General features: G+C 36.9%; 1 protein-coding gene across 5 annotated transcripts in view; it reads right to left on the bottom strand.

Annotated features, from left to right (window-relative positions):
- LOC117403032 (signal-induced proliferation-associated 1-like protein 2) overlaps positions 1 to 25223 on the bottom strand; it is a 138216-nt gene that overhangs the window by 40741 nt on the left and 72252 nt on the right. For all 5 annotated transcript variants that reach the window (XM_059024379.1, XM_059024380.1, XM_034004867.3 and 2 more), the window contains exons 7-11: positions 21451 to 21608; positions 19864 to 20440; positions 10462 to 10736; positions 5394 to 5651; positions 96 to 248 (exon numbers count right to left, since the gene is read on the bottom strand). In XM_059024379.1, coding sequence (XP_058880362.1) covers positions 96 to 248; positions 5394 to 5651; positions 10462 to 10736; positions 19864 to 20440; positions 21451 to 21608 — 1421 coding nt within the window. The remainder of the gene's footprint in view (positions 1 to 95; positions 249 to 5393; positions 5652 to 10461; positions 10737 to 19863; positions 20441 to 21450; positions 21609 to 25223) is intronic.

The raw sequence follows: 25223 nt of genomic DNA, 5'->3' as shown, positions 1-25223 counted from the left end.
GCAAATGCCAGTGGATTATCTTGTAACTGACTGGCCTGCATGGCCAATGCTTGAAGTTGAAAATACATCTGTAGTAATAAGAAGTAATTAACTACCCTTCATATCCTGCCTGCTGTGCCCAACTGCTGCTTCCACCAGGCCCAGGGTCACTGGAGGATGACTGGTTGCTTGGAGAGCTTCTGTAGTGCTGACCGGCATTACTTTTATTGCAACGAGGTATCTGGGGGTTTTCAACATCTTGAGTTGGCCTACAAATAAAACAGAGGACATATTGCTATTATTTAGTATTCACATAGGTTGAATAAAATCAGTTATTGCATGAATACAGTAGTTTAACAGTCAAAAGCAAAGTGTCTTGTGCAATTACACTTTATAAATCAACATCAGTTATTCATACAGTGTGGTTCATCGAGATACAAACTTGTTCACAGGGATTAACTGTAATCTAGCACTCACTCATTCTCTTGTAATCATCAAATCTAATCATGTCACAGAAAATAAACATGGGTCAAAAGTGAGCCACTGGCTCTCCCAATATGCATTTTAGTTCAGTCTTAGAGAAAGAACAGAATGTTTCCCTTTTCAAAAGGATGGCTTTTTAGGCTGAACTGCTTATCAAAACATTTGGCAATTGCTTAGGGGGGGGGAGATTAAGTGAATTTGAAAATTGTCCCTTTTCCTTTGCATATAAAAAGGAAGGAAATATATTTGCTCAAAGCAGATGGCCAAATCCTATTTATAGGAGCCTAACTGTGTCTCTCAGTATCAACCAACAGACATGTTCCAAATCTCAACGTGAAACATGACACACAGCACTTCAGGCAACAGCATTTGGAATGTGGAGACTTAAAAGCACTGATGCCAACTGAAATACAAACACATAACTCTTCAAGTTCACTGGGCTAGCATAATAGAACGACACAATGTTAAGACCTTTTAGAAGGAGAGGGCACCGAAATTTTTTTTAGTAATCACAATGTTGAGTATGTAGTTCAGCAAAGAAACTGGAAAACCATGTGATTTCTCTTAACACATTAAATTGATATGTGATGTGTGTCAGAGTGTGAATGTTGGAAAGAAACCCCAGAGTACTCACCTCAGAGAAAAACTTGAAAAAGCCACTAATTATCTTCTCCATGTACAAATATAATCTCAATATAGAAAATACATTTACGTTTTCTTTTTTCTTTCTTTATTTTATTTAGAATCTCCAATTATTTTGATCCTTGATTTTCTCCCAATTTGGAATGCCAAATTATTATTATTATTATTATTATTATTTTCCTTCACAGCAGCAATTCCCCACACAGCTCAGGGACCAGAAGCTCAGTGGGCGTCCTCTGATCCCATGAGCCAATCGACGGCTTTTTACACCCAGGAACTCAAGAGCGGATGTCTGCAGGCTACCAGCCTCTGGAGGACAAAGACCAGCCCAGCAGATCTCTGCCCCCAAGCTCACTGGTCGGAGTCGAGGGTCTCCGACTCAGGGTACATGGTAAAAATCGTCTAGGAATATTTTTGAAAAAAAAAGACAAAAACAAAAAGGACAAAACTATATCGAAAGATTTATTTTTAATAATGTGCTCACTTTCATTTTTAACTGTGGCATAAATCGACATGTTTTTATATTATTATTATTATTATTATTGTATTTGCCATTTCTTCTAAACATTACTGTGATCTCAGGCTGTACATATTTGACAGCCGGGGTATTGACTAGGACTATATAAAGATTATATACTATATAAATATTATTACTTTAATTAAGGGTTTAGTTAAGTGATTGAGAGCTCAGTTGTAATGAAAAGCAGAAGACCCATGGGGTCCCCAGGCCCGGGTTTGAGAACCCCCGTTTTAGAGCATCCATTTGAATGCATCTCACCAAATTTGATATATCCTGTACTTACAAACTCGAGTTAAGTTTGATACATTTAACCTGCTTTACACAAAAAATGACACTTTTTATCAAATATAAACCAATAAACAAAAACTACTAAATAAGCACCACATTCCTGGGAATGTCGAAAGAAGAAATATGTAGAAACGTTTTAAATAACATGTTTACACGGATAATCACAAATAAACTAAAATATAGGGGGTAGCGTCTCGCTTACATCTTGGCAAATTTGTTAACACCAGCCTGTATTTGTAAGTCTAATGTCTTTACTTGTCGGGTTATCTTGCAATAACCAAAAGATCGCTCAATCTCTCATCCCCAGTAGCATATACGCAGGTGTATTTTGACACTAATACCAACATTTGCATACGCCGAAAATATGTTTGGAAAATAAATCCATATATTTTAATGTATAACATTGCCTTAATTTATTTCCATATAAATGCATATTTAAGCAAAGTAACATTTTACTATTGACTGTAGTGCAGTGGTTCCCAACCCGCAGCCATTTTAGAAGTAACTTGAAATACGCAACTGTTTAAGAGCTGAAAACAGACCCAGCAGTGTCAGCACCAGTCTTACCAGTCCCAGTTGTGTCAGCACCAGTCTCCAGCCCCAGTTGTGTCAGCACCAGTCTTACTAGTTCCAGCTGTAGCATCAGTGTCACCAGTCTCAACATTAACTTCAGTAGCAGTGAACCAAATGCATGTCTCTTGTCCTTTTAATATCACATATTTCTGACAATGTGAATAGGATCATTTTAGGTTTGTGTTGTTTTGCTGAGAGACAATTTGTTTTAAAAATATATGGGTCATGAAATTTCAATCATCCAAGGTGGGTCACTGGGTAAAGAGTTAGTAATGTATATTGCTTTTCAGTTTGCATTAATAATCTCCAGGCTTTATAAGATGATAACTTTCACCTTCATAACAGGATATGCAGGTTTGTTTTTTTTAAGACACAAATTTGATTTTTGCCTCGGTAAAAATCTATTCCTAACTATGCCCCTGTGAGACAAGTCGGAATTATGTCCTCTACAATCTTGCGACATGAGTCTTTTTTGGAAAGGCGTACAGCCTTAAAAGACCATCAAACCTTTCACCTGTCATTCTAAAATCTCTCTCACTGTCACATACCCACATCTCTCTAATTAGTGTTTGAAATTCTCCCTTTCGGGTTCTGTGTTGGTTGAGAGGACTGATGTACCAATAATGTTGCTTTTTTATTTTTATAAACCTTGTTCATATTTAAAAGTACGAACAGCAGTCAAAATGGCTACAACAAGATGCGTCCTTTGTACAGCAAATAGTGAAGCTGCACAGCTTTTAGCTATCTGCGCCGGACGTATCGCATTCATCTGCGACAGAAGTATGAACTAGGTTTTAGAGTTTTCCACAATTCTGAAACAGCATGTTGTGAAGAAAGCCTCTGTAAGGTCGGTTAACTTCTGTTCTCCGATGCATTTGTTCGTCTGTCACCCATTTACATGCTATCTCATTCGCTGACTTATACATGCACGTAAATGCTGTGTGCAAACACAACCAAACAATTTACAAACTCGCAGATTTGTATTTTCAGTGCATGACATACTGCATTTTTTAAAGGAAATAAAAGGAAGCGCCTAATCAAATGTGCTTTTACATCCATTTCCAAGACTTCACGGATTTCATTCAAATTAACAACTTTCACAATTTCCATGACCTGCTCGTAGCCTTACTCATTATCAAGTAAAATACAGAAAACTCTGATTACACTTCTCCCAATGAGTTGACAAATACAAAAACAGACTTTTGGTAAACTATTACATATGTTGCATTGACCTGGGCTTTAGAAAAAATAATAAAATACTCAAGTCACTGATGCAACTAGTATAAATCCCATACTGTAAGGTCAATACATTTGAAATGTAAGAGGTGAAGTTAAAATACCTCACACAGATAAGTCATTATTCTCTGCAAAGTGACCTTTTTTATAAAATTAGAGAGATAAACAGATTCAGGCATTTCAACATGGATTTCTTGGAGTCTTTTCACAGCGGTACCATCACAGCATGCCTCTGTGATGGTGTAATGAACAACAGGCTGTCATTAAACATTAAAAAAAGTACAAAGTAAAAGTACAAACTATGATGGCTTTGGCTACATTTTACACAATTTAAAATTTAAAATAAAAATGTGAAACTTACTGTATATGCACCCAGCTACCTCCAGACCCTTATTTCTCCCTACACCCCCAATCGACCTCTCCACTCCTCCTGCACTAGAAGACTGGCTCTACCTCATCTACGCTCCCCTGCCTCCAGAGCCCGCTCCGTCTCCACCCTCGCCCCGCAGTGGTGGAATGACCTTCCTACAGATGTCAGGACTGCCCAGTCCCTGACCACCTTCCGGCGCCTCCTCAAGACTCACCTCTTCAGACAGCACCTGTAGAACGCCTCTTTTTTTCCCCTCTGGACACTCTTCCTTAAATGCGCTTTACTTGCTCTTATCTGCCCCCTATTTTACTGCATTTTATCCTGTACTTTAGAGTACTGTAATCGGTCAAGTGTTATTTAATCTGTAGTATTTTGTATTTAATTATATCCTGATGTAACTATCACTGACACCGTTATCCGCTCTGTTATTGAATCGTATTTTGTCATACTTGTACTTGCTAGAAGTATAGTCATTGTATTTATCTTGCTCTTAATTGTATTATTACTTGTACTCTGATTCTTGAAATGTATTTTTGTTTACGACTGTAAGTCGCCCTGGATAAGGACGTCTGCTAAGAAATAAATAAAAATAATAATAATATAATAGTGCAAACAAAAAGTGAAAAATGTATGCATACTATAAAAAAAAAGGTTATTCATTTTAATTATAATATCAACCAGGAAATGAAATCATGCTAAGTAAATCAATACTACATAAAAATGAGTTAACAATTAAAAAGAAAAAAAACACAACACAACACAATACAATATAACACACACACACATTAACCACTTGATGTACCATCTTATTGAGGGGGTCTAATAATTTATAAATGTTTTCAATTAACTAAAAAAAAAAAAAGAAAAAACCCTCAATCATTTAATATATACAATTATTTGCACATTTTTAAAAAAGTAGTCTTAAAATTCAATTTAAGAACTTTGTGTTGCACTCACTTTGAGGGGCCTCTACTATGCGACCCAATAACTCTTTGGCTTTAAGCCTTACAAGCTTGACCAGTTCTCCGGAAATGTTTGTTTTTTTAGCATTATTACATCATAATTTTCTAAGGGCTTTTATAGATCACCATAACATGTAGTACGCTACATTGCCCTTTTTTGAGGGAAAAAGATTATGTATGTGAAGTCAAAAGTTATTTTCCAGTGGATGTCCCCAGATAATGACCTGTAATCTGTGATTAACCCTGTCAGTTGTAACATAAATAGTCAACAGAGTGGCTAAGATAACTTTGCGTCCAACTGCTGCATGTGGAGTGGAAGGAATTTAATGCAGTACACTACCTCGCGCCATCTGGCAGCTTTCTGTCAAAGGAGGTGCTGCGGGGAATGGCTGCTTGGGCCTGCTGAAGAAACTGCTGGCCCTGCAGCCGGTCGGCAGGTCCTTGGATGGGAGAGGCACGCGAAACGGGCAGACCACCAGGAGTAGGGACGCGATGCCATGTTGTGTTCCTTCTGAAAGGGGTTTTGTACTCACAAGGGGTGCCTTCGCTGTCAAGTTTGTACTCCACCATTGGAATCCGGTACAGCTCTGAGCAGCCCCTGACAAAAAACAAAATTAAGATTTAAATTTGGCCATTTAGCATAAATAAGCCTGAAGCAAGACAGATCCATTACATGACATCATACTGCATGTGTACAGACAGTCTTTCCTTCAGCAGATGTGTATTTTAAGTCTATTTCGGTACAAACTAGCTTCCCACATTAAACATGCATGGCACATTGTACTGAAACACGCACTGCCCATTTTGTAGTAGAAGTAGAAGAAAAATAAGTCCATGAATTTTGACAATTTAGATTTGTCATATTACCAATTTATATCAAAATGTTATAAATATGGCATGGAATAAATGGATTTCACACTGTACCACCAACATAGATGCCTGCCTTTGTTTTGCTGTTCTCCCCAAGGCCGCCAAAGCTTGCCTTTCTGAGCTACGATTTTGTTTATACTGGTTCGGCATCCTTTGCTGTAACTATCTTTGCTTGGTTTAGTGTGTGTGTGTGTGTTTTAAATCTTCTAAAAAGGATCAAGCTTATTAAAGTTGAAATACCTGCTGGAAATTGATTTCATTTTTATTGGAAGTAAACTCTAATCTAAATGAAGTTCATCATTGCATAACGGCTCTTCAATCATAAATCACTTGTTATCAGTCACAGACTTTCCATTTTAGTCATGCATTTTGGGGATTTTGACAAATATTAGTATCTGGCTCATATGCAGCACAGGCCACCAACAGGTTTTCTCAAAAAGAACCATTATAAATCATACTGTAGATCATTTGAGACCCAAAGCACTATTAGCTAATGTCGAAATATACCGTAATTTATATACTGTATCTCGTGTAATCTGTAAAGTGTAATGGGTAAGCTTTGTCAAGGCAGCAAGGTCATAGATTTAAAACCTAAGGTCTTAACACAATTTTATTTTCTGGCATAGAATTACGTACACAGCACTATGCCATTTATGTAGTTTGAATTTTTAAACACCTAGGTAATAGAGTACTTATAAAATGCAGCAGAGGGCAGCCCAATAAGATCCATATCTGGAAGCTATAACTCTTATGGTTGGTTTCACAGACCCTGCTTAGCAGTAATCTTGGACTGTCTAATATTAAATTGGGCTAATCAGGGTCCATAAAACCAGCCCATAGAGATCCATGCTATCCAGCTGAAAGTGCCTTGGTTCAGGAAGTCTGCCACCATCGTGTTACCAACAGCAGCATTTGAAAAACACTTCCACGTCCCCATCCCCCAACTTATGCCAAACAATTCAGAAAAACTGTTTATGACATTTTATGACAATGCTGCTAACCCAATCATTAAACAAATGAGTGTGTTACCCTGAAGCACTTTTGCTATGCATTAACTAATATATGGGTTAAATAATGTAAACAAGATGCAAAATAATGTTTTGCTTATACTGTAGAGGGCTCCTTATGGTCACAACACAAATATGATATTCTACATTTCATGTTATTCCTTGAATTCCTTGAAAAATACCAATCCTAGTTGGTTAGTTTACCCAATTCTGTATGAACAGTCATCATTAAAATGTTTATCTGCACTCTAATCTTTGACCGCAGACCTTTCTAACCCTGAACCAGTGAGTTTCAGCGCTGGTTGTTAAATATCATGGAATAGCTTTATCCATTTTCTACTGTCAAGAAAACACACTATGGTTCAACCCCAGCCACATGACAACAAATCTAGGAGTCATACAGCAATACTGCTTTCTTTGTTCTGGTCATTAAGTAAACTCTGTCTTTTTTTTCCTTCTTCACAGTGCTAAGTGAAACTGGTCGCAAACTGTTTGTCAGTGGTTACCAATTAAATAAAAATAGCATTTTCCCCCAAAATGCACATATCAGTTGCCAGAAACAGGTAGTTTTCTGTCAAGATACAAAATATTATTAGTTACTCAAGGAGCCTCTAATGATTTTGGCTTAATTCTGACATGGCTAAGCGCCCATGTACAGTGGCACACACATCTAATGTGGAAGTCTTGAGGTACTGCACTCCTTAAAAGGCATGAAGCTATATTAAAATAAATAAATAAAATAAAAGGCCCGTATTTAAAAAATAACTCTGTGCGGTCCACTTTCACTGAAAGGGACAGCTAAGGCCTTTCCAAAATGGCCATTTCCATGGATTATTTTTAAACCTTTACCACATTAAATACTGTAGGTCTATTTCAAACTGCTGGGAAAAAAATACTGGCACTGCTTGGGTTTCAGAACCTATTTTCAATTTTGTCTTCAACATATTACATCCAAAACTATTTTGGAGCAGAACCGCCTGGTGCTTTGCTTAAAGGTTTTTGTTGGTTTACTGAATCTGACTGCACCGAATGAATAGGGTCTGAATTTTCCCACAAATTCCTTTAAACTGAGATCATTGTTGACCTGATGAGTTTCCACTTGAGTTATTTGGGAACCCTCAAGACTCCTTACGCAAACGCACATACCATGTTCAATTTAACAGCAAGCAAAAGACAAAGAAATATAGTCCAGCTTAGCTGCCCATTTTGGTAAAGGCTGAGCTAGCCAACAGAGAATTTCCTTGACATACATGAGTCATGACACAGGGAAGGAAATGGAGTGGACTACTTTTACCACCAAAACAGAGGGCCAGATGTAGTGATAAGAAAACCAGAGAGCACTTCTGCTATCAACTACTGGGAGTGACTAACACATGAGCATACAACCTAAAACAGCACTGCCAGCACAAACTCAGGAAGCATCACCTTTACAACATGATTACACACATGAGCCACCGCTGCTCAGATCTGTAATCTCCAACCTTGCTTACGACACCAAAGAGTGCTGGAGGACATCCAAGTCCTGCCATCTCTATTTTTGAGAAAACATATGCACACCTTTCCTTTGGTCTATGGTGTATGTTATTTTTACATTTTATTCTATAAAGATAGTTGCTGAAGTCTTCAGCCAGACACAGATTTGTCTGCTACACTGCATAAACACCTGTCCATGCCATTGTATAGCTCCTGAACACAATTAAAACAATTGAAAAGTATTTTGTCCTACACAAAAACAATAGTGCTTTATTGCAGAATGGTGAAATTATGTTTGCTACATCAACAACAACCACAACAAAATGTTATGGTGCCAATCGAAACTGTAATGACATTACAGTGATGAATGACTTATTGGTTATTATGAAGATTATGGTTGTGCATTATAATGCTGTAAAGCTATATGTTATAAGAAGAGGGGGACATATAATGTGCTTGTAGTTGCTGACTCAGTAAATAACATACAGACTAAATAATAACTGTCAGACACTGTAACCATTGTTCTGTCTTTAAATCAAGATATATATTAAATAATCATAATTAGAATATAATGACTGTAGATGGTCTGATAGTTTACAGACCAACTGTTTCCCCATTACTATTACAGCTATTAATATTGCATTCTCCTGTTTTTGTTTCAGGTCTTTTGTTAAATACCTGATTTGCACAGTACTGCCTGACAAGCAAAATTAAATGTGTAGTCTGCTGTATTTCATCTAATTAGCTTTTATGGCAGCGATGGGCTTTTGCGCTACCATTATTTTATTTTATTTTAGGACAGACAGGATGCAGCACCCTATCCTCCCAATCAAAGCCAGTTGCACTCATTATCAGCATTGTACTTTTCTCAGCAACAGGGTTTTCCATTGAATTACTTGTTCATTTATGCCAATTTGCTTTAGGTTGAATGTAACCCATTCAATGTTGTGGGTTCTTATATTTCTACATATGAATGAGATTTTAAAATAAATCATGGTAGAGGCTGAACCGTCAGTTGGTTGTGTTATAGGGAAGAGCTCATAAAGCAGATTAGTTACAAAAAAAAACTTTAAAAATCAATCTTATCCAAAATGATCTATCAACTGGAGCTATTATAGCAAAGGGAAATATCAAGTCAGCTAATCTCATTAAAATAAGCATCTGCTTATTTCTTATTCCATAATTAAATGAGTTTCATGAATGAAAAATTGTTCGCATTAAAATGCAGGAATTCTAATCCGTTCTGTGTTAATATTTTCGCAACTTGACATTATCTTAACTACAGTACAGAATACCTGTAGTCCTTCAGACAAATCACCACTTTAAAAGTTCCATAAAGTTCCATAAATAATGTAGGAGTGGGATTTATTTATGATACAAGACTAAAAAAAATACAAATGATTAAAGAATAAAAACATGAAGCAGGTGTTTCAAAAGCTTTGGGAATGCTTTTAAAAGAACATAAGAAATGCTGTGAATGAGAAGAAGCTGTCAAGCCCATCGAGGATCAACACTTGCTAACACATCATTCGTCCCTGGGATGTATCTAAGCATGCTTTGAATGATCAAAGAGCAACTAAAATGGTATTGCTGACAAGCGACAAGTTGGTCATTATTTGTCAAAGGGGTTATCTAATTAACTCATTCAAAACATCTTTACCTGTTGTAGGTGCAGTTTTAAAAAGAACAACATGATATAACAATGTATTTTCTTGGTCATTTCATCTGAATATTAGAGTTGTACCCAACCATTCAACACATCTTTCCCTTTCATTAACAAACTAGCTGCTTCTTCAAATAACTGACATTATTTGCAGCCAGTGATATGCTTGACTCTTCTGAGACTGAAAGTGAAACATTAACAGACCACATACCTGAAAGTAAGGCCCTCAAACTGAAAGCTTTCTTTTTTTTTAATTATTAAAATACTATTATAATGGAAGTGTGTGACAGAAAAATTATACACTTCTTTCATTATTTTAACCCCTTTCCCACTGAATGAAGCCACAAGCAAATTAAAACCACAAGATATATATATATATATATATATATATTTACCTCCTGGGTGTGCCATCCTCATGTGGTTGAATAATCACCACCTTTACAGCCACAGATGTCCGCAAGAGGTCAATCATCTGCTCATGGGTTAAAGTGGCCACTGCCACTTTGCAGATCTCCACGAGACGACTGCCTTGCCTGAGGCCAGCCTTCCATGCAAATCCAAAGGGCTCAACATCTGCCACTATTCCCTCAAAGTTCACGTGGAACCCGAGCTGGCCTAGTGCGTTCCTCCGGAGGGTCATTTCTGATGTCTCACAGCCCCTGGTTACAATCTAGATTACAAAAACAGGAAGAGAGAAGAGAAAGAAAGCCATCGTTAATATGTTGTCTTCAGAGATACATTTTCTTAAAAGGCAAGGCAATTGTTTTTTACGTAAATTAATCTGGGCCTCTTTGGTGCAATAAAGCGCCAGACAGCAGCAAATATTTCCCTCAAACAATGAAACAGGTCAAGTATTATGCCACTTGATACAGTAGTTTAGACATGGTCTCTTAATAGGTTACACAATACCAAAATCCTTACAAAGCTATTCTGTAGCTCATGGCTATTCTAGTTTAAATTGTTCATGCATTCAACAGGTGCAGGAGGACAGAAGGCAGCAGCAAAATAGGAAAACCTTCAACGTCTTCAGGCATCTTGCCCAAACAAATGGATCAGGGGGCAGACTTTTCGTAGGTTACTCTATTGTAATGGCAAATAAAGCAAAGATGGCCCATGACATTTCAAGGCTAGAGTTTCATAAAAGATAGTATGTTGTAGGCAAGAGATGTGGCTTCAATATACATTCTTCAGTAGATGTATTGCTACAATATAGTAATTCAATTCAAATTATTAAAAAAAACTGTCAAACTCTAAAGTTTAACAACCTGTGAAATTCACAACTGTAGGCTGCATATTGACTTGGTGTTTTAAAAGAAATAGCCAAATGTTTCACAGTGAAGATCAACCCTAAAATTCTAACCCTGGAAGGTTTGGCTAGAAAGGAGTTCTAGCCAAACCTTGCATTATGTAACAAAAGCTAGGCTAATATTTAAAGGTATGTTTGCAATTCCTTGTGGTTTAACCAGTTAAAAAATAAAATCCATGTTTATGAAATTATTTATTTGCATATCACCAATACAAACCTGCTTTTAAGTCAAATGTCCTTAATATGATTACAATGGGATTTACTGATGCAGACATACCATACATAGTAGAAAGTGGGCCACTTTGAATGATTAGTCTGGTTGTTGGTCTCTGAATTGCTTATTACAGACACCTTATTACAGTGTGCAAATGCACGGATTCAAATACATTCTGATTGGCTGCAGAGTACCACAGCTCAATGCTAAGTTAATCCCATCTGAACCTGCAAGTGTAGTCTTGTGTGTTAAAAATCCCCAACAGAAGTTCTGTAGGTACATCACTCTACCCTAATGTATCTCATACCCAAAACATCACTTGTCTGCCAAACACAACTATTAATAATATCTTCAAGCCCTGCTACTGCCAAGGAAGAAGGAACAGTGAACCACCTTCATTTTCTAAATAGTGTTTTTGTTTAGCCTTTTGCAGGAAACACTTAATTATGGGGCACTACATAATAATTCCAGTAAATATATATATATATATATATATATATATATATATATATATATATATACACACACACACAGACGTGCTCAAATTTGTTGGTACCCCTCCACAAAAAACGAAGAATGCACAATTTTCTCTGAAATAACTTGAAACTGACAAAAGTAATTGGCATCCACCATTGTTTATTCCATATTTAATAGAAATCAGACTTTGCTTTTGATTTTTTATTCAACATAATATTGTAAATAAGAAAACAAATGAAAATGGCATGGACAAAAATGATGGGACCGCTAACCTAATATTTTGTTGCACAACCTTTAGAGGCAATCACTGCAATCAAACGTTTTCTGTAGCTCTCAATGAGACTTCTGCACCTGTTAACAGGTAGTTTGGCCCACTCTTCCTGAGCAAACTGCTCCAGCTGTCTCAGGTTTGATGGGTGCCTTCTCCAGACTGCAAGTTTCAGCTCTTTCCATAGATGTTCGATAGAATTCAGATCAGGACTCATAGAAGGCCACTTCAGAATAGTCCAATGTTTTGTTCTTATCCATTCTTGGGTGCTTTTAGTTGTGTGTTTTGGGTCATTATCCTGTTGGAGGACCCATGACCTGCGACTGAGACAGAGCTTTCTGACACTGGGCAGTACGTTTCGCTCCAGAATGCCTTGATAGTCTTGAGATTTCATTGTGCCCTGCACAGATTCAAGGCACCCTGTGCCAGGCGCAGCAAAGCAGCCCCAAAACATAACCGAGCCTCCTCCGTGTTTCACTGTAGGTATGGTGTTCTTTTCTTTGAAAGCTTCATTTTTTCGTCTGTGAACATAGAGCTGATGTGACTTGCCAAAAAGCTCCAGTTTTGACTCATCTGTCCAAAGGACATTCTCCCAGAAGGATTGTGGCTTGTCAATATGCATTTTAGCAAATTCCAGTCTGGCTTTTTTATGTTTTTCTGTCAAAAGTGGAGTCCTCCTGGGTCTTCTTCCATGGAGCCCACTTTCACTCAAAAAGCGACGGATGGTGCGATCAGAAACTGACGTACCTTCACCTTGGAGTTCAGCTTGTATCTCTTTGGCAGTTGTCCTTGGTTCTTTTTCTACCATTCGCACTATCCTTCTGTTCAATCTGGGGTCGATTTTCCTCTTGCAGCCGCGCCCAGAGAGGTTGGCTACAGTTCCATGGACCTTAAACTTCTTAATAATATTTGCAACTGTTGTCACAGGAACATCAAGCTGCTTGGAGATGGTCTTGTAGCCTTTACCTTTACCATGCTTGTCTATTATTTTCTTTCTGATCTCCTCAGACAACTCTCTCCTTTGCTTTCTCTGGTCCATGTTCAGTGTGGTGCACACAATGATACCAAACAGCAGTGACTACTTTTCTCCATTTAATAGGCTGAATGACTGATTACAAGATTGGAGACATGTGTGATACTAATTAAAGAAACGAATTAGTTTGAAATATCACTATAATCCAATTATTTATTATCTTTTCTAAGGGGTACCAACAAATGTGTCCAGGCCATTTTAGAATATCTTTGTAGAATAAGCAATAATTCATCTCTTTTCACAGCTTCTTTGCTTTATTCTATGACATACCAAAGGCATGCAAGTATACATGATAAAATATCTTTTAATTTCATCACTTTTCAGGAGGAATGAAGCAATATTTCAATGAGCTGTAAGGGTACCAACAAATTTGAGCACGTCTGTGTATATATATTATATATATATATATATATATATATATATATATATATATATATATATATATATATATGTTCCTCTAAAACGCACACATTATGGTAAAGATGAATTATATTTTTAACGGAAATTGAATTGAAGCTGTTTGCAAAAAAAATTTAAAGAGCGCTCTTTGCAGATATATCTGCTATTTCCTGCTGGATGCACTCGCATCACCTCAAACTCAACCTCTCTAAATCTGACCTCTTTTTCTTTCCCTCCTCCTCCCCTTCCTCTGATCTCTCTATCTCTGTTCCTCTGGAATCTACCACACTATCTCCCTCTTCCTCCGCTAAGAACCTCGGAGTCACCCTGGACCCCTGCCTCTCTTATTCCCAGCACATCTCCACTCTGGCACGCACTTGCCGATTCTTCCTGAGCAACATCCGAAGAATCCGACCCTTCCTCACCAACTATGCTACCCAGCTCCTGGTCCAGGCCCTGGTACTCTCCCGCCTAGACTACTGCAACTCCCTCCTGGCTGGCCTCCCTGCGTCCGCCACCCGTCCGCTCCGGCTCATCCAGAACTCTGCTGCCCGCCTGGTGTTCTCTCTGCCCCGCTTCGCCCACGCTACTCCACTACTCCGCTCGCTCCACTGGCTCCCGATCACCACTCGCATCCAGTTCAAGACTCTTGTACTAGCCTACAGATGCCTTGACCAGACTGCACCCAGCTACCTCCAGACCCTCATCTCTCCCTACACCCCCACTCGACCTCTCCGCTCCGCCTGCACTAGAAGACTGGCTCTACCTCCGCTACGCTCCCCTGCCTCCAGAGCCCGCTCCTTCTCCACCCTTGCTCCACAGTGGTGGAATGACCTTCCTACAGATGTCAGGACTGCCCAGTCCCTGACCACATTCCGGCGCCTCCTTAAGACTCACCTCTTCAAACAGCACCTGTAGAACTCCTCTGTTTGTATCCTGGGACACTATCACCCTTCATTTAAATGTGCTTTATTTTGCTCTTATCTGCCCCCTATTTTACTGCATTTAATCCTGTACTTCAGAATACTGTAATCTGCCAAGTGTTTAACCTGTAGTATTTTGTATTTAATCATATCCTGATGTAACTATCACTATTTAATCATATCCTGATGTAACTATCACTATTATCTGCTGTATTATTGAATTGTGGTTTGTCACACTTGAAAAAAAGTTATTGTATTTCTTGCTCTTATTGTATTACTTGTATTGTAACACTTGAAATGTATTTGCTTACGATTGTAAGTCGCCCTGGATAAGGGCGTCTGCTAATAAATAAATAATAATAATAATATTGCAGTCATTGTCTGGGAAATAATAATAATAATAATAATAATAATAATAATAATAATAATAATAATAATAATAATAATAATAATAATAATAATAACAACAACAACAACAACAACAACAACAGTGTCAGATGTGTTTCTTCAGGAGGAAGTGCAGTGTCGAAAAGAGTGCAAAAGACGCCAGTTTTATTGATTACAAATACTATGAAAAAATACCATGAAAAATAAAATAAACATTTAACAATGTATGCATTTTTCATATAGAAAAATGTGAAATCTACAAAGTGATGTCAATAGCTGTACTAGATAAGATGTACTGGAATTACTTTGTTAGCTAATATGTACTGTAGTTTAGGAGTGTGCAGATATATTTCTCACTTTTTTGATGTGACCCACCGTGGCACCTCCAGCCTCTAACAGTCTAATATCCTGTGCTGTTTAATGACTGTTCATTCTTGAACCTGGCTATGTGTCTGCTTTTCAAAATACCATAATAAAACTGTCAAGGAAAAGAAATGCTACGTGCCATTGTCAGGAGAAAGAATCTAAAGGATATCAAGACAAAACCATTAGAAAATGCCTGTAACAAAAGGGTGCTGAGCCACCACGGACAGCCAAGACAGCACTGGTTTGATACGACAAGTATGCATCCATTCTTTAACTCTTTCACTACAAATCTGTCTAAAAGATAACTTTACTCAAAACTGCAGACCTAATACAAAAATATATATGTTTAGCTATATATTTTATTGCACAAGACACTGAAACAGTCAAATGACTATTATTATTTGTTTACATAGCAGACACCTTAATCCAAGGTGACTTACAGAGACTAGGGTGTGTGAACTACACAACAGCTTCAGAGTCACTTACAACAACGTCTCACCCAAAAGACGGAGCACAAGGAGGTTAAGTGACTTGCTCAAGGTCACACAGTGAGTCAGTGAGTGAACCGGGGACCTCCTGGTTACAAGCCCTTTTCTTTAACCACTGGACCACACAGCCTCCCTTACTTAGGAGTTCACCTACTGTATCTGTAGATATCCCGAGATCACCACTAAAAACAAGCAATCCATAGAGTTGTACATTTTCTGCGGCTGTAAATTGCTCTAACTCCATCTATGACTTATCCTGGCGGGGAATAGATTGGCAAAATGCAGTCGGTTCTCTGAAACAGCCTGTACAGTGACGAGTCATTAATGTCTACAATCATGGATGGAAATCTGAACGTCGGCCAATGTCAAAGAGATTTCTTAAACAAAATTATAAACTAACAAAACAAAGTCTCCTCTGTGAATAAAAGTAATTTACAAACTCTATGCGAGACACAAAGAGAAAGGGGCACACACATTCTGTACACTGACATTTCAACGACAGCATGCAATACTCTTCACAGGCACAAACTTAAATAAAAATAAGAGTGCTGCACTCATTTAAAGGTGTCTGTTATATACCATTTTTCCTGTTAAAGTGTTATTACAAGAAAAAATGGCTGCCCCTTCTATATTTTGCTGCTTTTACCAGAAGTTGGACATAGTTTACTGTATAACCTGCAAGTACAGGAGCAACAGGGCACTGCTTGATTCAGGTAGAGTGGAAAGCAGGTTTCCAACGAGGGCAGAAAGTGTCTAGTAGCAACTGTAATACTAGCTGTAAATGTAAACAAACTGGACTGTCAACAATTCCTTTTTTCCTTTAATTATCTAGAACTCTTCAAGCACTCATACATTCCAAGGTAGTTTCTGATAAAGTACAATGGACTACATATAAGGCTAAAATATGGATAAGAAACACTTCATTCAAGAAATGTACAACTGATTCAGTATGCTTACAGGTACTGTACAGTACCATACAGTATCTCTTTATATACACAGTTAACAACTCACTGCCCGCAGTTTAAATGGGAGCACCAGAATAAAGGCACATCTCTCTCCCACCCAATTAGTGACATGCTATAGAACTTCAAATTAAGCAGTTTTCAATAACTTAGAAAACTTTTCAAACTAAAATGGTCAGCTATTGCAGGAGTACAGTACACAGCTGTTGCTAGGGTATAATTATTTCCTTTAGGGATTGTTGTCAAACATTAACTGCTTCTACATTAGGTTTCTTCTCTTACCGTAGTGGCTATAGCCTAGCTGGCCAGTCTATAATGCATGCCTGCTCCACAGTAACAGGAAAGTGTACTGCACTGCTAACAGTCCACGCTATGTTAATCCTGATCTTTGAAAAAGTGATACAGAATCAACTCTCGTACATTGTTAAGAATGAGGGGAGGGTGGCTTTCATTTGTCCACAGAAATAAAGATAAAGTTTCAACTAGAGCTATATCTACAGGTACCAAGGTGAAGAGGGCCCTCAAGGTCCGCTAATCACGCTACAGACACTGATTAGCACTAATCTTGGATTACCTTACCTAAGATAACAGTTGGTACACTACCCTAAATGTAAAAGGGACATTTTTCTCAAGCTGAAGACAGCAACAAAAAGTGGTACAAAAAAAACTGTACTGTAGATGCGGGGTACATGTTTAATGTAAAATTGTACAAATACAATACACTAATAAAGAAATGTTGATTACTGCAGGTCTATCAGCAATATGTGCTTTGCTAACCAGAAATGGCCTTTTCAACCTCACTAATAATAATACTGTAAATTAGGGATGCAAGTCGGATATGATCGGTTCACTTTTTTTTTTTTTTTAAATCAACTCTTCAGGTAAAACCAACATTTTTAAACCAAAAATAATTAACTGCATTTATACAGCCAAGAGAACTGGACATACCAGACTTGGGAACTCAGCACAGGCTAATTTAACTAACACGACAGACTCAACTGTTTATTTTATTTATTTATTTATTTATTTATTTTAACTCAAGCACTTCCAGTTTTTCACTACATAGGATGCATTTTTTTAACAAAAGTTAAAAGTTGGGGTTAGGGTACAGTACACAGGCCAAGTGTATGCCTGCTACACCCAGACTAAGTACAGTATGAATCCCCAGTCAATCGGGTAAGCCTGGTCATAACTTTTGTCATGTTTCCATATTAAATTTATTAAGGGGTGTTAATATGAAACATCTACATGCAGCTAAGTGTGCGATGTGCTCCTGAAAATGCCGGCCGAGGCCCAACACGTTATTGTACAAAATGATTGATTTATTGATTTATTTAAATGTATCGTTTTCTGTTTGGTTTTAGCTTTTGTCGGTCTTGTTTGGTTTGTAATTTTATGCATATAGTCAGTTTCTGTTTGGGAAACTCATAACTGTTGCATCCCTACTGTACACTACAGTTGACTGTAAGCCCCACCCTGCCACATTGGAAGATGAACACAAAGCCAGCCGGACATAGTTCCAAGCACTCTAAGCCATGTGAAGCTGCCTGGGTTAATGTAATCTGGAGGAGCCACCCCACCCCCCTTCCCTCGCATTTTATGATCTGAAATATATTTAGCAGCTACAGTAACCTACAATTAAAACAGGCCAGAGGCCAATACAAATAGGTTGGGTTCAACATATTTAAACTGGTGACTAGCAGAGCCAAGGTCAAATTACAAAATTGTGCAATTTGTAATTAATTGCAATTACGATGTAATTGTACCTTGGCTTGTAATTGTAATTATACCATTATAATTGATAGATTACAGTTCAATTACGCACTTTTGGTGAGCCCATTTGTTTTAAAAAAAATAATAATAATAAAAACTTAGGCCTACAGTATATAGTATGTTTCTGTATTTGTACCTGTGAACTACTTGGTTAGTTAGAATACATAAACATGTTAGTGTGTGCAGTTGTTTATGTAACTTTGTATTGTAATTATAATTACTGCTGCATAATTGTAACAAAATAGCATTGTAATTGTAATTGAACACAATAGCATTATAATTGTAATTTCAGCAAACAATTCTGCTGTGATTGTAATTGTAATTTTTCTGTTAATTATCCTGGCTGCAGTCATGAAAAAGTTATGATTTATTTTATTATTAAGTACTACAGATTCTATCACCTTGTAGTTTAAAGCCCTATTACATCCAGTGGTTGTTGTCCCCCTTGCTATACAGCCATAATTACTGTACAGTACACAACAGAACACTTCTGAAGTAGCCTAGTGTCACTCAACCTTCCAGTCAAGTAACTCAAGTAGTGTGTAGTGTGATGAACTGTCAGGCTGTTGTCTCAGGAATTTAAGAAACAATTACAGTACAAAGAAAAAATCTGCTACTAAGGTGGCAAATGGCAATGCATATACTACAATAGAGAAATGGGTGAATTCAAACCTGCAAAATTAATTACTTAAATTTAATTTGCTAAGACATCTCACCAAACACAAATCAATCGGAGGATAGAAATAGAGGCAGTGTGTTTTTTAATGGAACTACACTTTCATAATTACACACTTACCACGTTTATTTTGATCACATACTCTATGATGAGACAGTAAAATTACGAGACCTCTCGACAAATGCATTGAAAAGCTTAAATTAAGCTAAAATCCTACTGTATTTGGTTTTCCCCTAATAAATAAAAATAAAAACCGAGATGCTTTCTGAAAATAGCTATTGACATTGTGTACAATATATACAGCACTAACCCCCTAGATTAGCAATATATACATTAGCAATATGTAAATACACTATCATTTACATTAATGTTCAGCTTATAAAAATGTAATACATGTAGATTCTCTGTATTGTTTCAAAACATCCCACAAGTTTGAGTTGTTTAAAGAAAAAATTGCATTAAAGACTTACTACTGTAAACTACAAAGAACCATATAAAAGATTGCTTGCACACTCGAGAGCTTACCTCTAGCCGCAGAACAATTTCTCTGATGTCTTCATCGCAGTTATCCAAGGCAGAGAGCAAGACGCATTCCCCTCTTTCATAAAATATTTTTATACTCATAACTCCATATGTCCAGCCAATAACATCCCTGCAGGAGCAGTTGAATACCACATTTTTGGATTCTTTTTCTATCAGCATAATGAATTCATTCGAAGTTCCAAGCAGACATTCAATGTCAGCGGACTGCCCAAAGTCTCGAGCAATAACATTCCATGTAATGGCTCCGATGCTGTACAGGTGGGCATCCTTTCGTGGTTTAGTTTTTTCCTTTTTCTTTGCTCCCAGTGTAATGAAACTAAATTTCACTGTGCTGTCGACAGTTGCCGTTGTGACAAAGTTTTCTGCCAAGTCTTTCAAGTATTCCTGTCTCGTCCTTGTAGCCATGGCACGAAATTTCTCAGATTTGTGTGCTGCGTTTTCTGCATTGATCACTTTGGCTAAAAGAAAGTCCCTAAAAACTGCAGATTTGGGGAAAGTCACTCCTTTAGGAATAGGGGGCCCAAACGGAGGCACATCTTTAGACCTTGAAACTGCCACACTGTATAAGTAAATTATATAGAGGTTAGTTACAAAGCTCTTGCACGCAGCCATTGATATGGCTTTTAAAAAATAGGCACATTTTGGTAATCTACAACCTAATACTACCAGACTACCACAAATAAAAACCAAAAACATTTCTGGAAATAAATAATGGAAAATATATACATTTAAAACGAATAAAAATATGTATTTTTATTTTTTTATGTTTTACTAACCAGGTCCACCTAAATGGAACATCTTCTGGACAAAAGTCAGCATAATTTCTATGCAAAGTTTCATAAAATCTGGGAAAACATTTGAGGATATTGCCTTTATTAGCAAAAACAGGGTCCAGAAATCATGACACTACACACCCAACAACTAGTGAAAAAATGAAATCCCATGACAAGTTTCATCAAACTTGGATTAACGGTTCGCAATATACATGTACAAATGTAATTAATATGTACAGTATAGCTGGCATCACCTCTATAACATTATATCCTGAGATATTCAACCCCCTCAGGTGATAATAAAGAATGACTGACTTATTGATTCATTAAGAAATACTTCATAGATTTAAGCAACATCGTTGCTATTGGAGAACCCTAGTCAAAACATACAAGTTTACAGGATTAATAAATAATGCAACATTTATAGCCTACTAATTGCACTTGGGAAACCATTCTTAAGTAAAACACAACCTCCACTTATAGCCAGGTGGTAAATACTTTTTACAGACCACCGAAATCTCAACTGGACTTCTCTAAGTTGTCCCCAGGTGGTCATGATTTACCAAACTGTTAACCATCAAAAAGTTGTTGACATGGATTTGAGAGTTCAGCTTTCTAAGTGTTTTATAAAACTAGGAGATATTAGAGTTCCATCTATCAACTCTTCACTCACTTCCAAACATCAGCGAGACATAAAACAAGCAAGGCTGTGCATTAACCAACTAACAAAAACATTTCTATGAATACTGAATACTTTAAAAAAGTTTAAAATTGCACTACATAATCTTAAACTTACCTGTAGCAAACATTTTCAGTGCAGGGGTTATATACTTTGACTATGACAAACACATGTTGAAAGTGGGAGCGGATGTTTTTTGGGGTAAAGGGAAGGGCCCCAGGCTCTTGAAAAACGATGGTGACAATGTCATTTCCGATGTGCCTTTTCCTTAAGAGCTGGAATGGAAAGAGAGACAATAGTAAAGAGGATTACAACATTCCCAGCTTATGCAAGGGGTTAATGAGAGTGCGTCAGTATGTATGACAATGTGCTTAACCAGTTAGTGGCTCTAATGCCATGTTACCTTTCCCTTACCTTCTTAATGTTTGACCATTTAACCTGTTTGTTTGTTTTGTGAGGAAAGCTTAAACAAAGTTTAAACAAAAAGTGTTTCATTTTAGGATAGGACGACAACATGTTGCCTTCTTAAAATATGAGACGCTCAGGAATTCCATCAAGATTAACAATGAAATGATGACTGAGAGATATAGAAGCTGTAATCTAAACATTTTTAATTGGTTTACTTCTTTTCTCCTAAGGCAGAATATTTTTAACATAATGTACAACACAAAATACACATAAACCATTTAGTGTCTTTCCTGCCAAGAATCCCCAGGCATTAAAGACCGGAATTACATGTCCGTTGGTAATCAACATTCGGCTCAGTAAAATTATCCCCATCATTTTTAGTGCCATCTTCCTGTGTACTGCAATTGCCTGTAATTATTATGCCAGCAGTCTGATTTAGAGGTCATTGTGCCTTAGAGCTGGAATTTTACTTTACAGCTGTACCTGTGCCCAGATTTTCAATTACAATTGATTCAGTCACATCAGTCAGATCACTCAGAACATACTGTTCTCAAATACAGCCCAATTAATACTACTCAATAAGGTAAACTTCAAACCTACTTCTATTCTATTGCTTGGGGAGGTTTTATGAAAAGGTAAAGTCAACTCATTTTAGCCACACTAGCAACATTGTGTGGATATCTTTTGAGTATTAACACACAATCTTATGCTGCAAAAGTTGATAAAAGAAATAACAATTTTATTTTTTACAATATCACTATACAGCCTAGATCAGTGGTTCCCAACCTGTGGTCCGTAAGTAAACTCCAGGTGGTCCATAAACAACTCACAAAATTCGGTGAAGCTGTTCTTAGCAACACAACAAACAGCTTGTGATCGTGTAATGAGACGGACATTTCATTTTTCCCCCATTATCTGTTTTCTTTTATTAGAGGTATGTTTGTAAATTAATATTACAGCTCCCTTTGATACCAAGCATTGACTTCAAAGTCACCATTAACTGAAACAGCTTTCTTATGTGAAACAAATACTAACTAAATAACTGTTACACATTATGAAGGCCCATTTGTCTTGTCAAAATTACAGACCTTTTTTTTTTTTGCCAGAAAAATCTACATCTAGCATTAATGTAAATACACATCTCTCACAGTAACAAAAGTTAAATGTGAAACAAAAATAAGCTATATTTGTTGTTTGACTTGTGAACTGTACCATAGTGTGAATGATCAATTTCAGCTCCATGTTATCATATGGGTTTATTCAGCTAGGTTTAATATCTCACAAGACTATGCCAAAAGGAAATTCTGTTAACACTACTTGTGGAAATAATGTGTACAGTCTGTTCTGACGCTGGCATATTTAACCAAAATCCGAGGACGACCCAAAGCCCCAGTGCATTATTTGTCAGGAGGTTTTGTCAAACAAAACTCTTAAACCTGCAAAATTGAGATGCCATTTATCAACAAAGCAATCAGAATGTTTTTTTTTTTTTTTTTAAACAAAACAAACAGGTACTGTGCCATCAGCAACTTTCAATGTGTAAAATGACAACATTTCTTTATGAACTGGTAGCAAAGATTCAAGACTTTATATAAATACTTTACTTTCTACATGTACTTCTACATATACACATAAAAAGTAGTTTCAAAATGCTGTTGTGAAGAAATGTGTGGCAAGGTGGTCCGTGGAAAAAATCCAAACACCAAGGTGGTCCCTACATTGAAAAAGGTGGGAACCACTGGACTAGATGCATGAACATGGTTTTTCCGGGATACATTTTAATAGGATCAGATCAAATATGCATATATTTTATACAGATTCTATAATATCCTATTAACAAGTTATCACCAAAAAGAAAAATAAATAAATCTTGTATGTGGACCTGTGTGGCTATTCACAAGTTAATGTACAGGCTATAAAATTTTGAATTTAAATTAAACACACTCACACATACATACATACATACATACATACATACATCAACACACAAAATGTGTGAGACGATATTGTACTATAATGTGTGCTAGGCTAGGCAATGTTAGAGTTTGGGGAATATCAGCAGAAGGCAAGTCAACATTTTTGATACTTCTAGTTGTAAAACTAAAACACAGATCTGCCAGTGCAACTGTGTTTAGGAAGTCTGCATAAGTCAGGTTTGGATCCTGCTTGTTTACTGCAGTGAATAGAAAGAAACCTATTGTGGTTGAAATTGGTCCCCTCTAATTATTTCTTCACAACCGTATAGGGTTCAAACCACATTTCTGGACAGTGCTTTAAAATTGGCAACACAAAAAAAAAGACCAATGCTGCAAAAACACAAAAGAAACTTTGTTTATAAATTAATTATAAATTATAATTTATAAAAAAAAAAACACCTTTCAAAAAGTAAGGGAAATACTAAAGGGAAAACCACCAAGCGGCATGTGAGGTTAGCTGTCAATTTCAGGAAATTTGTGAAAATTCCCCAAACGGCTTGAAACCCAGTCAATTTAATTATTATTATTATTATTATTATTATTATTATTATTATTATTATTATTATTATTCTGCTTCCAAGCTGGCTTGGGAAGCCTATTGTTACTGTAAAGATGTATTTATTTATTTTATTTTTTGTCGTTTTTCCTCCCAAAACTTTAAACTGCTCCTGTTCACAAGCAGTGTAACCAATCAACATGAAACTTGGCAGGTATCATCACGTGTAGATTACAGTTCAGATGCCAAAAAAATTGTGCTCCTGCATTCAATCAAGATGGCAGCCTGACGCATCTTTTGGAAAAACATTTCAAAATCTTCTTCTTGGGAATCGGTGAACCGATTGATCTGAAACTTCGCATATGTCATCAGTCATCAGCAAACAAACCCGCTTCAAGTTTGTGAAGCAGAAGTTGCTACGATAAATTTTACTATCAAAATGGCTGCCACCAAATTTGCCAAAACACTCCCCAAACATCAAACTGCTTTTTTCTGCAAACCGTTTAACCAACTAACTCTGAACTTGGTATGCATCATCTTGGGGGCAACGAAATTCAAATATGGCAAAATGGTGTTCTTTTGCAAAACAAGATGGCTACCAGACCTACGTTTCGTTCTTAAGTTGAAAAACGGTCCAAAGTTGACAAGCATCAGTCCTTTTCAAAATCTTCGGTCAAATGCAAAACTAGCTTATAACTCCTTACACGGTGCAGATAGGGTAATGGTTACTATGAAACACATATATGCTACAGCTTGCCAAAACATCCAGCTGGTACTGAGCTTGGAAGCCGTAAAACTGCCTGGCAGTCCTAGTTATTACTATTAGTATTACTATTATTATTACTATTAGTATTATTACTGGTATTACTATTATTATTACTATTACTATTATTATTATTAAAGAGTAGGAGCAACAGAAATATGTATACATTGTAAAGATTTTAATTGTAATCTACTGTACCTATTCACTTTATTTATTTATTTTATGATTATATGTAATGCAGTTCTCC

This window comes from Acipenser ruthenus, chromosome 5 (genome assembly GCF_902713425.1).
Source record: "Acipenser ruthenus chromosome 5, fAciRut3.2 maternal haplotype, whole genome shotgun sequence".
Lineage (NCBI taxonomy): Eukaryota > Metazoa > Chordata > Actinopteri > Acipenseriformes > Acipenseridae > Acipenser > Acipenser ruthenus.
Note: the sequence above shows the minus strand (reverse complement) of the source record. Positions and strands in the feature narration are given on the sequence as shown.